At 55.0% G+C, this 14979-nt stretch overlaps 1 protein-coding gene across 4 annotated transcripts in view; it reads left to right on the forward strand.

Moving 5' to 3' along the window:
* The window catches only part of TRAPPC9 (trafficking protein particle complex subunit 9), a 670396-nt gene that overhangs the window by 536899 nt on the left and 118518 nt on the right, over positions 1-14979 (forward strand). For all 4 annotated transcript variants that reach the window (XM_059901771.1, XM_059901770.1, XM_059901769.1 and 1 more), the window contains one exon: positions 11989-12141. In XM_059901771.1, coding sequence (XP_059757754.1) covers positions 11989-12141 — 153 coding nt within the window. The remainder of the gene's footprint in view (positions 1-11988; positions 12142-14979) is intronic.

Consider the following 14979-nt stretch of genomic DNA (forward strand, 5'->3'; position numbering starts at 1 on the left):
TCGGGCGGCACGTGGAGGCTGCCGTCTTGCTGGACGGCTCTGGGTTGGTCACGTGAAGAGGTTTATCAGAAGAGCCGGTTGTTGACATGAGGACCCACATAGGTACCTCTGGAACGAAGGCCAAGGCCCCCACTTCCTCCTGCCCCCAGCATCCCGCCGACTTCCTTCCACTCGGGGACCGTGGCTCACGGGCCTCCACCCTTGCTCCCTGACTGTGTCCCTCTGGAGCCCGGGGGTGGCTTAGGAGCCTCAGTTTCCCCGTCAGTACAGACGGGAATGACTGTGCTCCACTGAGGGGCTTCACGGGGGTGAGATGAGAGCCGGGTCTCAGGGTGCTCAGCACAGCAGGTGGCCGCGTCTGCCAGGAGCCCCGAGCGCTGATGGGCCAGAAAGGCCCAAGCACAGCACCTGGTGCAGGGAAAGGCCTCGTACGTGGTAGGGGTTCTCACTGTAAAAACTGAATTCCTCCCTGGCACTTAGGCCTCTTGGAAAGAATTTTGACCTTCTGGAAATGTATTCTAATTTTTATTTTCCAAAGGAATCTCCCTTAATTCTATTTCTGTGTTTATAAGTATATTCTGTAGGTACATTATTTGTTGATGGTTACAAAAATGTTATTTGCACACAGATGATAATTGGGCAATTTCCAATTTGTAAATCCCTTTGGGAATTCCATACCTTAGAAATTTTGTTCTCCTGATGGCGGTTTTGGTTTGGATTTGGGCCACTGCACTAGCCTCCACACGGGCTCGTCACCGGTCTCTTCCCCCTCCAGCCTTCCCCCCGGCTGCTGCCTTCCTTCTGCTAAACCTCCTTGGCCCCTTTGCCTAAAGAAAGCTCTAGAAGCTCTAGGAAACCACTTAGCAGAACACTGAGGTCCCTTGGATTTTGCATCCACTTTTCTTAGGCATCATCACCCTCATCCCCAGTTCTGTTCTCCGGGTGGCAGGAGCCCTTTAGAACCAGGGCAGTTTATATACACTGTGATCGAGTTCTGCATACAGGGTGCAGAGGGCAGAGAGGGGAGAGGCTGGGAGTTAGAATGACATGGCCGTCAGGTGGCCCGCGCAGAAGGGGGCAGGAGGCCTGAACTAGGGCGTGGGGAGGGGGCGGGGTCAGTCCACACAGCCTGCTGCCCAGGCCTGGAGGGCAAAGGGAAGGGGGATCGCAGGCCCAGTGTGTGGGGTGATGCGGGAGTGAGACGGGCCTGGAGGGAAGCAGCTGGGAGGTGGCATGCTTCTGGTTTTGGATGTATGGAGCGTTAGGTGCTGGTGGGAAGGTATCGTGTAATAACCATGGCAATGAAAGAACTAGGATTTCTAAAAGGCTTTCTTATTAAGAATACACTGTTCAAATTAATCCACAGATCACCTCTTTTTAGCTAGATCACGTGCTCATTTTACAGATGACACACTGAGGTCACAGTGTTCAGGACGCCCTCCGGGGGTTACCCTGTCTGCTGGTGAGAGAGCAGAGTCCAGCAGAGGCGACTCACCTGCCTTTGGACTCCACCCTGGAGACTGGTTGGCATCTGCAGGGCGCCTCTGACCCTTTCTGGACACGCTGTGATGGGAGGAGGCTTTGCTCCAAGGACACAGGGCCACGTCCGCCTTCCAGAGCGCCCACTCCTCTGCCCCCCAGGGCCACACACGGCTCTGAGGTTTCCTCTTCTGGAGGATTCGGACACTGATCGTGATAACATTTATCGCCGGGATGGTTGTGAGAATTAAGAGACGTGATTGTAGAGAACCCAGCAAGGAACCTGGATGTGAGCAAGGTCTCGGCAAGGGGACCACCCCCCCCCCCCGCCAGATGCAGATTCAGTGCCAGATGCCCCGTCCCCTACCTGAGACCCTCCCTTCCTTGATCTAGTTAGGTAGAGAAGCAGGCACGCGTCCTGTGGAAGGTGGGAAATCTGCATCTCAACTTAGAAAGATTTCTGTCCAGAGACTGATACAACATGGTAATGTTTTGTAGGTTCAGCTCCACTTAAAAGGGGCATTTTTATACAAGGGAACTTTAATTTCTGCGGAGGATAATTGAAGTGTTACTGTCCTTCAGCAAATGCAGTATATTTTCCCTTACCTTTGACACTGGCAATGTACCAGGATCCTTGCACTCCATTCTGATCGTTTTAACTGTCTGATCCATCTGTAACTGTTCTACAAAAGCTATTTTAGGGTTATTTAACTCTGTTGGTTCTTTTGCTTCTGATTAGCTTGATGAGGGAAACTGCCATGGTCTGTCTTAAACCCAGATGTCAAAAATACTTCCACGTATTTCTCTCACGTCCTTTCTTTAGCAGCATCTGCCAGGAAAAAATCTGCCAGCGATGTTCCAATTTGTTTCCCTCTTTCTCTTCATCTCCCTGGGCCTGGGGTTGAACCTGTGAGCATCCTGGCTCCGCCCCGTGTTTGCCGAGTGGAGTGGGTTTGAACCCCACCCCCCAAACAGCAGCAGCCCCCCCCGCCCCCACGCCTTGTGCGACCCCAGGGGATGCGACGAGGAAGGTTGCCTTCTCAGTTTGGAACCCTGGACCCAGGCCCTGGGCTCTGGCTTCCCGGCAGCCTCCCTCCTGGGTGTCCCCTGGACAGGAGGGGGGAGCCGGAGCCTCAGCTGTGGATGCCCCTGTGTGCACAGGAGGCCTCTGGCTGCCAGGGGCCAGTGCGGCACAGGCAGGAAGCTGCTCCGGGCTGCCATCCCCACCTGGGCTCTGTGGAAGGACGTCGGTGTCCAGGAAGGCCTGACCCTTGGCGACCACACCATCACCTGTGCCTCGGTTTCCTCATCTGCTTTGTGAAGACAGTAAGACCATTTGAAGGAGGGCGTGTGTGCTGACTGCAAATACTCAGTAATCGTTCTCTCCCTCTGTAGTTTCCTCTTCCTCTGCCTCCTTCAGTTTCTCCTTTTTGTACTATTTTTAAAAAAATTTTTCCTTTGTTCTTAAAACTAGCCTTTGACATTCCTTGCAGCGTGGGTCCACCTGCCTGGCGGGGTGGCCATCCACTCGGCCATAGCGAGCAGGGGACGTGCACGCCCCCTGATGAGGCCGTGGGAGCCTCCGTGGTCTGCGCCTGCTCACCGCTCTGGCCTCGTCCCTCCCAGGCCCCTCTGAGCAGTCGGACGGGCGCCCAGGGAGCCGAGCTGGCGTTCACGCGCCATCGCACCGTGCTCTGCCACTTGTGATGTTCCCCGCGCCTGGGCTGTTCCCTCCTCACCTCACCCCACCCCGACGCCCAGCCCGAGCAGCTTCAGGGCAGTGGACAGGCCTGGTCGTCCCCTTTCCACTCTGAGAAGCACCGAGCATCCCTGTGGCATAGCACTTGCCACAGCTCGTCACAGACCTCACAGCCCGTCTGCCCGAGGTCCCTCTCCCACGGGGAGACGGGGGCTGCTTCGGATTCGCCCATGTGCCTGAATGCCAAGCGCAGGGCCTGCGTCGTGCTGACCGCTCTCTGAGTACCATCGCGCTGGTCCCAGGTGGCTGGTCCCAGGTTCCCTCCTCAGTCTGGCCCGGCCAGCACCCCGCTTGAACCCTAATGTGGCTCACAGCACATCCCACCCTGGCACGTTGGCTGGCGGAGCTGTGGAGTAAGGTGACTAGGGGACGACAGTGAAGTGTCCCATCAGCTCGTGTTCCTTGGGTGCAGTCACTGACCTGCAGCTGCCCTGCAGGATCCCGACCTCATCGGGGTGATGGGGTTGCCGGCCGGGACCCGGGCTGGTGCCCACACCCTTAGGAAGAGGCCGCCCCACGATGCAGCCACGTCTTCTGCAGGGTGATGGGAGTGAAGCACGCTCCACAACGGGGACGCTGCTGCCTTAGATCTCCCTCCCTGGCCAGCACGTTACTCTGCGAGAACTCACAGGAGCCGGAGGAGCCCGGGCGTGTGTTAATGCACCCGCTTTTCACTTCCGGTTGCATGGCGGCCACGCCACCTGCCCCGGCGGAGGCTGCCGCTCTAATCCGAGCTCCCCGGTGGCTTTCCCAGCCCACCCGAGCGGAGCACGGCCCTCGGGGAGCAGCAAGGACTCACTCACTCATACAAGGCAGAGTGGGTCCACCTGCCACTTGAAAGCAGCTCGTTTCCTACTACGGTTGGAAGCAGGCGGGAATTAACCCTGATGACGCGCCAGCTGCGCCGTGGCCGGACCCTTACTTGGGTTAACTTGCGTGTCCCCCCCCCCCCCCCCCCCCCGCAGGAAGGCCCCCGCGCCGGCCCAGGACGGGGGCTCCCAGTGGGTAACTCTCCAAAGACACAGCTGATTAGAGGCAGGCCTAGGCAGAAGCCAGGTCTTTCAGACTCTAAAAGAAGAGCAGAAAACCGGGAGAGCATCTGATAGGTGTTTTGATCTTCGTACAGACTTCCCCAGAGTAGTCAGTGAGGAGCACTGGAGAAAACCCCAAGCTCCCCCTTAGAGACCCAGCAAATCCAGGGAACTGTTGGCGTGATTTCTGGTGCTTACCGGGGAGGGAAGCCCCTGCTTCAGCCAAGCTCGTGCTGTGCTGGGGGACCTGTGAGTCCGGCTGTGGAAAGAGAGGGAGAAAGGAGATGAGGGTAGACGGGCAGGAGCTGGTGGGGTCTCCCCACCAGCCTGTCCTGTGCGGGGCCTCTGGGAGCGGTGGGGGGGGGGGGGAGCTGTTTAGGATGCAGGGCTGAGGATACAGCGAGAGGCTCAGGTGCTTTCGTGTTAGCCTTGGTGGAATATTCTTTGTGATTACGGGATAGTGAAAAGAATAAATAAAGTACCTAGCATTTACCTGGCGGTTTTTACTTCATAAACGCCATTGTAAATGCTTTCCTGTTTTGATCTCAATCCATTCTAGAACTTTTTTTTACCTCCCCCCAAAAGTAATAGCTGTAATTTTGATCACCAATTATATGCCAGGTGGTCCACATTCTCCACAGTCCTGACTAACCCCCAGGTCAGATACCCATTTCCCACGTGAGTTCTTAATCATCACAGGTAACCGGGCTGCCAGAGGGACCTTACAGCCCACCTTCCTGGTCACAGCACACACCCCAGAGGACAAGAAACTGTACTCTGCTCCCTGTTCATATGGCCTAACTGCTTTGTACAGCCTCTGGCCACCAGGCTCCTAGGTGACCAAGCGTGGATTTAGAATCCAGGTCTGTGTGGCTGCAAAAAGCCCACGCTCGTTCCTCCACACAGTTCTCCGTCCCAGAGGGTACTCTGAAGTCAGGTGACCCGCCCTGGATCCCACGTCCCGTCAGGAGCAGAGTCGGGCTTGAACCCCTGCCCGCTGGCCTGCCATCCCGCCCCTTCCCACCGCACCGCAGAGGCCCCGGCTGTCCCCGCCTCTGCCGAACCCTGTGGCAGGGATCCAGCAGGCCGGCCAGCCCTGTTTAGACGGCAAGGCCCCCCTGCAGGAGGCCTAGCGGAGAGAAATCAATGAAAAGTGACCCCGGAAAGCAGGGATCCAGCCCTCACTCTGCTTCCCGCAGTTTCAGGGGGATCAGCCGGCAGCTCAATGACGTTAGGAGCAAATCTCATGTTATTAATTAAGCGCTATTTTCTGCACCGAGGAAGGTACTTAACGGGTCCCAAAACAATTGTTCATGTACAGAAACGCAAGGTACGGGGTTGTGCTTCCGCAGAAACGTTGGCTGAGATGGAAGGGGACACTCCCGATGCTTCAGAGCCAGCGCCTCTGGACATTAGAAGCATTGCTTTGTTTCTTTTTCTCTAATACAGAATAAACTCATCTCAGTTTTACACAGGAAGTGTCGGCGTTTAGGGGGTGATTCGGAGGCTGCACATATGCCTGTGGCGGAAGCAGCCCTGGGCTGGAGATGGGTCGGCAGAGCCCTGGCCACCCTCGAGGAGGAGGAGGGCAGGACGCTGGGGACCACGGGGGCACGGTGACAGGGGGTGCCCCAGCCGGCCTGAAAGGCAGCACGGGAGGCAGGGAGGCTTCTCAGGGAGGCTGGGTCTTGGAGCAGGGTGGGGGTGGAGTTAGCTGCTTGGAGGAAGCGGTGAGGACAGGCGAGGGGCCTCAGGAGGGCAGGTCCTTGCGGGGGGAGGACTGTTTGCCCTCAGCTCACCCGTCTGTAAGATGGGGCAGTGCCCTGGGGTCCCCGCGTGTGGACGACAGGGGAGCACGTGTATGGGGGAGTGTGACGGGGGATGCCACGTGGGGTGACGGGGGATGCCACATGGGGTGACGGGGGATGCCACGTGGGGTCCCTGGTCCTCTTCTCCTGCGGAACCAGCTGGTCCCTCGCCCATGATCACGCCATGCGGTCATTCTTCCGAGAAGCTGTCTCGGCAGCAAGAGGCCCTGGTCCCCACTCCAGTCCCCACCCTTGGCCTTCACTGAACTCACGGAAACCCAGGCAGGAGGTCGGTGGGCCCTGGACAGCCTCCAACCCACAGATGAGGAACTGGAGATTCAGACAGACTGGAACCTCGGAGGCAGACTCAGCGATCAAGAGAGGCCGGGATCTGTCTGACGCGGGCATCTGCTCAGCTTTCTCCCCTCCAGGTGAATCCCAGCCTCTTCGTGGTGCCAGCTAGAGGGTGGAGCCCTGGCCCCCAGGCCTGTGCTCGTGTCTGAGCTGCACTGACCCTGCTGAACGCTCCGTTTGTTAGCTGCGTCAGCCCGGCGTGTGCCCGGAGCGCGGGGAGCAGGGACACCTCTTGGGACCCCCGTCTTCGCCTGCCGCGGGCTTTGGGCCGTGCAGGCCGGGTTAAGAGTCCTCTGCCCCGCTTGCCTTCCCTGTGGCCTTGGGCAGCACGTGGGTGTGATCCCGCCAGGGCTGCCGTGAGGACGGACGTAGGTGCTGGTGGTGAGGCACATGCTGGGCCCCCCGTGGCCATGGGTGCTGCCACTCTCGTGTTGGGTGCCATCCCTGATGGTGCTTTGATTTTTAGAATACAGTTCTCTTCAATTAAAAATAATAATAAGGAAGGTTTTTTTTTTTTTTTTTTTAAACCATAACTGATCTGTGAGGCTTAAGGTGCAAATGATCTTCTTGGGCGTGATCCAGGTTGTCAGTGTTGATGCCATTTTCTTGTCTGCCAAAAGCTCCTCTCATTCAGGATGGATGACTCTGGAAGGTTGGCCGCTTCCCTTTCACTTGGATTGTACTTCATTATAAAACAGAGAAGTAGGCTGGCGTTCTGCATAGTCAAATAGACTCCCGAAGGATGCGCCACATAAATTTAGAATACCATCTTATAACTATCAATTATCTCCCAATGAAAGTTCAATTTAATTATATGTGGATAGTCCTTCTAAATCCGACTCCTTGATTTGTATTTAAATGTCATCATTACGACTTCCCTGGCGAGGTTATCAGCTGTTCAAAGGCTGAATCATATGATATGGTATTTTAAAAACCACCGCTTTTTTATAGACTCTTCAAAAATCACAGCACCTTTTTTTAGTGCCAACTCTTGACTATTATTGTCACATTTGGCCATAAAATTAAACGTGAAAATTGGCATTCAATGGCAGTATTAATTCTCTTTCACTCCGACGCGGCAAAGATGAAGAGGACTGAATAGCGGTGGGGGCTGCACGGTTAGGAGGCTGGGGGAATCCGCTAGGGCGCTGGGTCGGCACCAGAACTGCATTCGGGTCCGAATCTCAGCTCTTCCACGAGCAGCTCAGGTTATTTCCTTAACTTGCCAGCCCCTTAGTCTCCCCGTATGTAAGGTGGGATTGATCATCGTGACAGTGGCCACTGTTTGTAGGATGCTGTGTGTGTGCTGGGCACTTGTGGACCGTCTTACTTAATCTGCCCAAAATCTTACAAGACGGGGCTTATTAGCCCCAGTTCGGGTGCAGGGTTTTGCACTGTGAGGCAGTGCCGCCCTTCCGGGAGGGTTTGTGCTGTGGACGAGCCTTGTGGCGGAGCTGACCTCTGATGGCGTGACCACTGGCACTGAGTGAGAGCGCTGACCTCTCGCCCGCCCTCTAGGTCACTACTGCCGACCGCATTCCGCAGAGGTGCTCAGGGAAGTGGAGGGCCATGGCCAAGGTCGTGTTCACGTCGGGGCAGAGCTGGGGGTCCAGCCCAGGTGGTCTGCTCCCAAGCCGGGGCTCCCTGCTCTGTGCCCTCCGCTGCCTCGGTGCCCATGGGGTGGACGTGGGCTGCCGTCCGGGGCCTCAGCTCCCTCCCCTCCGGGGGCCGCTGCAGTAGATGGTCTCCCTCCCTCCCTCCTCCCCCCCTCCCCTAGGCAGCTCTGGGTTTCCTGTCCTCCCCTCCACAAGGGGGCCCCAGCAGCTCCGCTTCAGTTCCTCCATAAGCGGCCCTGACGGCTGTGGGGCCGCCTCCTCTCCGAGCAGCTGGTTTGGACCTGCTGCATCACCAGGGACCTGGAGCAAGGGTGCCTCCCAGGGCACCAGGCTGTGGCTCCCCCTGTGACAGTGCTGGCCCTCGGGACCGGTGTGCGTGTCAGGCGGGCGGAGAGCTCACTTGTGGGGACTCGGCTCTGGGAGAAGTTTCCCGGCCTCGCTGCCGGCCCCTTCCTGGAGGGGAGGAAGGAGGAGGGCGGCGGGGCTCGGGACCGTGCCCCAGGCCCACGGAGAGAGAGACGTAGAGGTGGACAGCGCCCCTCTGCGGTTTGGGGAGTAATCCTCGGGTCCTGGGGTTGCCACCCTGGCTGCAGGATTTTAAGCAGGGTGCCCCTGGGTGAGTCACTCAACTTCTGGTACCTCGATTTCATCATCTGTGGGAGAGGAGGGACACTGCCTTCGGGACACCTGCTGGCAGCATGTGTCCTGGGGCCGCTGGGGCAGGAGGGCTGTTGTAAGTTTGGGGGTGCGCTGGTTCTTGTGGATGGCAGGCCCACGGTCACCGGGTCTGTGTCCCACACCGGCTCTGAAAACAGCACGAGCAAAAACCATTACCTTTTAGGTACTCTGCCTAAGCAAGGGAGAGCCAGATACGGCAAAAAACAGAGCAGCGCTGAGTCTGGGCGGCAGGCTCTTGATGGGACTGCCAGCTCTGTGACATTGGCAGGTGGCTTATGCCCAGAGAGCGTCATTGCATCTGTAAAAGGAAGCAAATCACACTCATCCTTAGGCCACAGTAATAAAAAAGATGAATGTATATTTAAAACACCTGGCCCAGGGCTGGGTATGCGATGAGCGTTTGTTGCATTTCATTTTTTTTTTCCTCTCCTGTTCTGTGGGCACACCTGGCTACACTTTCCTGAAGGGTGGAGATGGGTCATATAGTATGACGCTTACGCAGTCAGAAATTGTTTGAAAGAGCCCCCTCGCAGACGGTCACACAAATATAATCCTGGTGGCCAGTGTCCAGTGTGCGTTCTGACCCTAAGGCTGCTGAGAGCCGGGCCTCTCTCCCTTCTTGCATTCGACCAGAAGAGAGCTGGGCATTGGGATGTGTCCACACCCATCTGACAGGTGACAGTTATTAGTTCTTTCTGAGTTATCAGACGATGAGCTGAATTTGGCCTTTTTAGTGAACCTTAGGAAATATTCTGACCTCTTGTTTGAGGAGAGCACTCGTTTGCTCCGGGCTAGCTTGGAAGTAGGAAGCGCTTCTGCCGGGTGGGAAATTAGAAGCACTCCGGCTGCACTCACAGGGGAAGAAAGATAAATGGCTAATAAGCTCCTGAAAAAATGTGCAACCTCAGGAGTAATTCAGACAGACCTGCAAATTAAAGCATCAGCGAGGCAGCATTTCGCCTCTTACTAGCACAGATTAAAAATTGATCATCGTCAGTATTGGCAAGGGTGCAGAGAGCGGCGTGCCTGCCCGCACTGCTTGGGGCATGTACCTCGGGAAGAAGCTCTCTGAGAAGGAACTTGGTCCTCTGCCTCCAAACCTCAAAAGGTTTTCACATCCTCAAATCAGTAATTCCGCCTCTAGAATGGAGTCTAACAGTCATAAATGCGGAGAACAAATTTAAGCACAAAGATGGTTGTTAAGATTTTTTTTCACTAGTAATTTTTTAAAGAATGGAAAATACCTGAAAGTATGAAAAATAGGGGAATTGTTAAGTAAATTATGATACAGCCATATGGTAGAATATTCTGCAGACTAATTTTTAATGATGCGAAATTGCTCATCCTATATTAAGAGAAGAAAGCACGTCTTAAAATTATGTGTATATGTATGTGTGGTCACATATATTTAATACTTATTTAATGACTTATATGTATGCTTATATAATGATGTAAACTGCATTAAAATACAAGTGCTTAGAAAAAAGACTATAGAATTAATATATCAACCTTAGAGTATAAGATTGAGTGCTTTTTCTTTTGTATGCTTTTCTCTATTTTCCAGCTTCTTACAGTAAGCCTATCTACTTGTATAATCCGAAAAGAACAGTAAATGTAATTTTTTGAAAGTGGTCCTTGCTATGAAACGCACCGTTTCTGCACTTACACAGAAGTGCCTCTAACTCTTGAGTAGCTGACCCTTAAACGTCACGCTCCCGGCCAAATGCTGTGGATTTACCAACGTTCCAGTAGTCCTTTCCAAGCTCTCAAGACCTCTTCCTTGGGTTTAATCTTATGTTTATACACCCTGAATACCAGTTCCTGGTTGTTGAAGAAGCTCCAAATGCCAATTAGAGCATGCTGGGGCTCAGCAGAATACTTTGGCCACAGCACAGGCTATGAAATAAAAGAAAATGCCTACTTTTATCCGTTGAGTGACAGTCATCTTCAGGGCCTGACACGAAGGAGTCCCCCTTTCTCCCCCTCTTTCTTTATCCATCCATGTAACACATTTTTGTTGAGTACCTGCTGTATGCCTGATTTCGTGCCAAGAGGTGGGATTTCAAACGTCAGTAAGACATAGCCCCTGGCTATGTGACTGTCAGGGGCATGGGAGTGGGAGTGGAGGCAGGCTGCGGGCGGTTAGCTAGAGCCTGCCTGCCTTCTAGAGACCAGGGGCTGTAGCACCTGGGGACGCAGCTGAACGTGGATACAGGTGTGCGGGCTGGGCAACAGTGGCGGTGGGCGGGAGGTAAACATTGGCCTGGGGTGTTAGGGAAGGATCTTAATTCACTCATTCATTTCTTCTCTGAACCGGTTACTACAATGTGCCAGGCAGGCATTATTCCAGGCCTGGGAAACACTGGTAAACAAGACAAGAGGATCTCTGCCCTCAAGGAGCTGAATTTTGGTAGGATTGATAGACAGTTAACAAATCCAGAAGTAAATATTTACAGCTCATGGTAAACGCTATTGCAGAAATAGGTGGAATGCCGCAATGGAGAATGGGGCGGGGGGAGGGATGAGATGGAAAGCTGCTGTGGAGAGGTGGGCTGGGAAGGCCTTTCTTAAGCTCAAATCTAAAGGATGAAAGGCTCCAGCTGTGCCAAGGGTCAGAAGAAGAACATTCCCACGTGGGGAGCTGTGGGCACAAAGACTAAGGGAGGAAGAGCCTGGTGTGTTCTGGAAACTGCCAGAAGGTTGCGAGTGCGGGACACAGCAGCAGTGTGGGAGGCTCTGTAGAGGATGTTGTACTTGGGCCGAAACCTGAAGGGAGGGTGGGGTCCTGGGCTCAGGGGCTGGAAGTGGGCGGGTGGGGAGCTGTGCGACTGGCGGGGCACGCGGCGTGTGTGAGCAAGTCCATCTGGCCAAGGGTGAAGTGCAGCACGGCAGGCAGGGCTCTGATGATGAGGCTGCAGTTCCCCCTGGGCTTTTGGGGCCCCAGGGGTAAGTGATTGCCAGGCCGCCTCGCTGCGATTTTTCCCCTGCTTCCTCTCTGCCTTACCCTATTCCAGAATTCAGATTTCCTTCTGGGGTTGGACACTCTGACTGTGTCTTCCGTGCTAAACGGTGTTGAGCCAGCTCTGAAGCTGATACTACCCTGGGAGTCAATTATTTCATTTTCTTGGAATGAATCGGTTATGAATTACTAACGATAATGATTCATTATCCTGTCTCATGCTGGCATGGGCTGCTTCTCCAGCAGCCCACAGAAGAAATTGCCCTCCTGATTAATTCTCTGCTCTGTTTCCCCGTTCTCTTAGAATGGCTATTCAAGTGGACAAGTTCAACTTTGAGAGTTTCCCAGAATCCCCTGGGGAGAAGGGGCAGTTTGCAAATTCCAAGGAGCTGGAGGAGGAGAGGCAGGAAGCCCGAGGCCTGGAGATCAACAGCAAGCTGGACATCCACTGGACCATCATATCCTTTTCCCGGTGCCCACCCCGACCTGCGGACCCCTGAGGAGGACCCCAGAGGGGTCAGCTATTGAACGCTGGCCATAGATAACTCAGAAATGGCATGGCAGGGAGATACAGACCAAAGAGTGGGCATTTTCTTACCCTTCCACCACGTCCAGGGCCCCACGAGTGAAGTACGGGTTCAGGATGAGGAAAGACCTCCTTGGGGCCGGTGCTGCTCTCACTTGGATCACGTGTTTTCTGTCAGTGTTGAGATCTGTGTGAGTGACCTGTTCTAACGGCCACCTATCAGTGCTGGGCTTGGGGTCGGGGGGTTCCACATACTGACAGCTGAACACAGGATACGATTGTTGGGGAAACTGAAATCGGGCTGTACAGCTCAGCAAGGCACACGGATGCCATTTTGAAAAGACTGGGGTGGGGGCATTAGGAGGACTGCACTAAAAAGGACGGTTTCATAAAATAAGCGGCCCTGCCTTGAGCTTCCGATCAGTGCCTGGCTCGTGGTAGACACTCAGTTGGGTGAGTGGGACTCTGGAGAAACCTCAGGTTCACTTATCTATTTACGTGTTTTTTCCAGCAGTCTTTACTCGGTGCCTGCTTTGGGTTGGGTGTGTGGCGAGTCGCCTGAGGGACTGCAGTGCGGAGGCAGGGCCTCATGGGGTTGCCCGGTCCCGAAGAGGGTATGAGTTATCTGAGGATTAAACGCACGGCTGGGGAGCAGGGACAGAGCGTTATGCCAAATGCTGTGAGGTTCAGAGGATGAAGCTGCCAGGTGCAGGGCAATCAGGGGCGGCTTCACAGAAGGGGTGTCGCCATGGTGGGCTATTTAAGGGTGAGTAGAAGTTTATCAAGGGGACAGGGATGGGAGATGCCCCACAGTTCACATGGTGTGAGAGGATGGCTCGCTCAGGGTGTCTCCCAGGAAGAGGCAACTCTGATGGGAATGTCTGCTGATTACCTTGTTCACACACTGGTTCTGTGGAAGTGGGACGGTCACAGGCTGTTGTGTGGTCTCGTCGCCCTGGATCCTGGAAGCACCCTTAGGCTGCAGGAGGCACGGCTTCCAGGACCGAGGCAAGTTCCTTCGTGCCAGCTAACGTGAATCTGGGCTTGGTAGACAAGACCCCTGTCTCCGAGGAGCTTGTGACAGGAAAAGCGCTGTAGATGGAAGGCTTTGAGAACCAGACGCCAAAAACTAGAGCGCTCAGGGGCTCACGGAGGGAGCCTGGCATGCGTAGTGGAGTTAGGCGTTGGTCTTCTGTACAGAGAGAAGTGAAAAGGTGGGGGGCCGCGGGAGGGGCCCTTCCCTCGGTGACCCCACTTCTCAGCAGGGTCAGGGTCCAGCCAGCTGGCGCTGGTTGAGCGAGCGGAGCGTTGCAGCACGGAGGAAGGCAGCACCCGCGCCGCGTCCCAGGCTCGCTGCATCTGTCACCTCTGTCATCTCTTCACACCTCTCTGGTCGGCACCTCTCACGGTCCCCTGGGGAAACGGGATCTCAGCAGGGTGAGCTGACTCACCCGGAGTCCAGCCAGGAAGCGGTGCAGCCAAGGGCCCACCCAGGTGGGGTGGCCAGCGGCAAAGCACTTACCCTCCAGTCCGGGTCCCCACGGGGAGCGTGGTGAAGGTGCTTATATCCTGTGGCGGGGAGGGGGGCAGGGGGCGGGGCGGTCGTGAAAGGAGGCCATTAGCGCTCAGTCCTGGCGTCTACTGTCCTGACACGAGCTGGGCGGGTCCTTTCTTGGCCTTGGGTTGCGGAGGCTCCGCACCTCCTGCGTGGAGCCCGTAGGTTCCCTGTGGAGCAGGAGCCGCCACGCTGGGTCCTGGAGCCTTGGCTTCACGCGGGAGCTCGTGCAGAGCCAGGCAGGCCCGGCTGGCACCCGTGGGGGAGGGGCGTTGTGCTCGGGGACCCGGTGGGAAGGGTTCATCCTTCTGAGGGGTCTCATTCTGGGACTGGGGGGCCCCTGCCTCCCCAAGTTGCACGGAGACTGGGCCTCACTGGGAGCCACGGAGCACGGCAGCACCTGCGAGTGTCATTTCCTGGGTGCTGCCCCCAGGGGTCCCACATGGTCCTCGGCGCCCGCTCAACAGCTCCCAGGGCGTTTCTCCCCCCGTCTTGCTGATGCAGCTGCCTCTCAGTTCCTGCAGAGAACGGGGAGGAGCCAGCCCTGAACCCCTCGGCCTGCTTGAGCCCGTGGTCCTTGCCTTCTAATGGGGTTATATTGACCATCAAAACTCTTAACGTGCTTTGAAAACTATTATTGAAAACATACTAAAATGTCTTTGGGTTTCTCTCCTTTTAGCCTTGATTCTTTCAAGAAGCTGACTTCCCTATTTTGTGTTCGATTAATAATTCAGGCTGCAAATCCTTATGGAATGCCTACCATGTGCCAGGCACACCTGTCTCCTAGTTTACTGATTGGAAGACTGTCCCCAAAGGCGAATTTGAGTGAAGAGAATTAGCATTACGGACATTCCCTCCCTCCCTGCTTCCCTTCCTATCTGGTAATGACATCTGGCATGGGATGGATAGCCGACTTTTGCTACTGTAAACCTAAATTCAAGCAGATGGAAAGACCAAAGATTGAATTGGCTAATTATTTCATTATGCATTTTAATATTTTCTCAATATTTAGACTTCATAAAAAATTTGAGCCTAGTTTGACACCCATCCGTAGTTAATAAAAATGGCCCGTATGTAGCACGTAAGGCTGGATAGACGTGTTTTAAAGGAGACTGTGGCTCTTGCAGTAGGTGTGTCTGGGTAATATCTGCAACATCCAGATAAGCGGCAGGGACACCGGGAGCTCCAGACCCACTCTGCACCTGGCTAACAGC

Source organism: Balaenoptera ricei, chromosome 17 (genome assembly GCF_028023285.1).
Source record: "Balaenoptera ricei isolate mBalRic1 chromosome 17, mBalRic1.hap2, whole genome shotgun sequence".
Taxonomy (NCBI): Eukaryota; Metazoa; Chordata; class Mammalia; order Artiodactyla; family Balaenopteridae; genus Balaenoptera; species Balaenoptera ricei.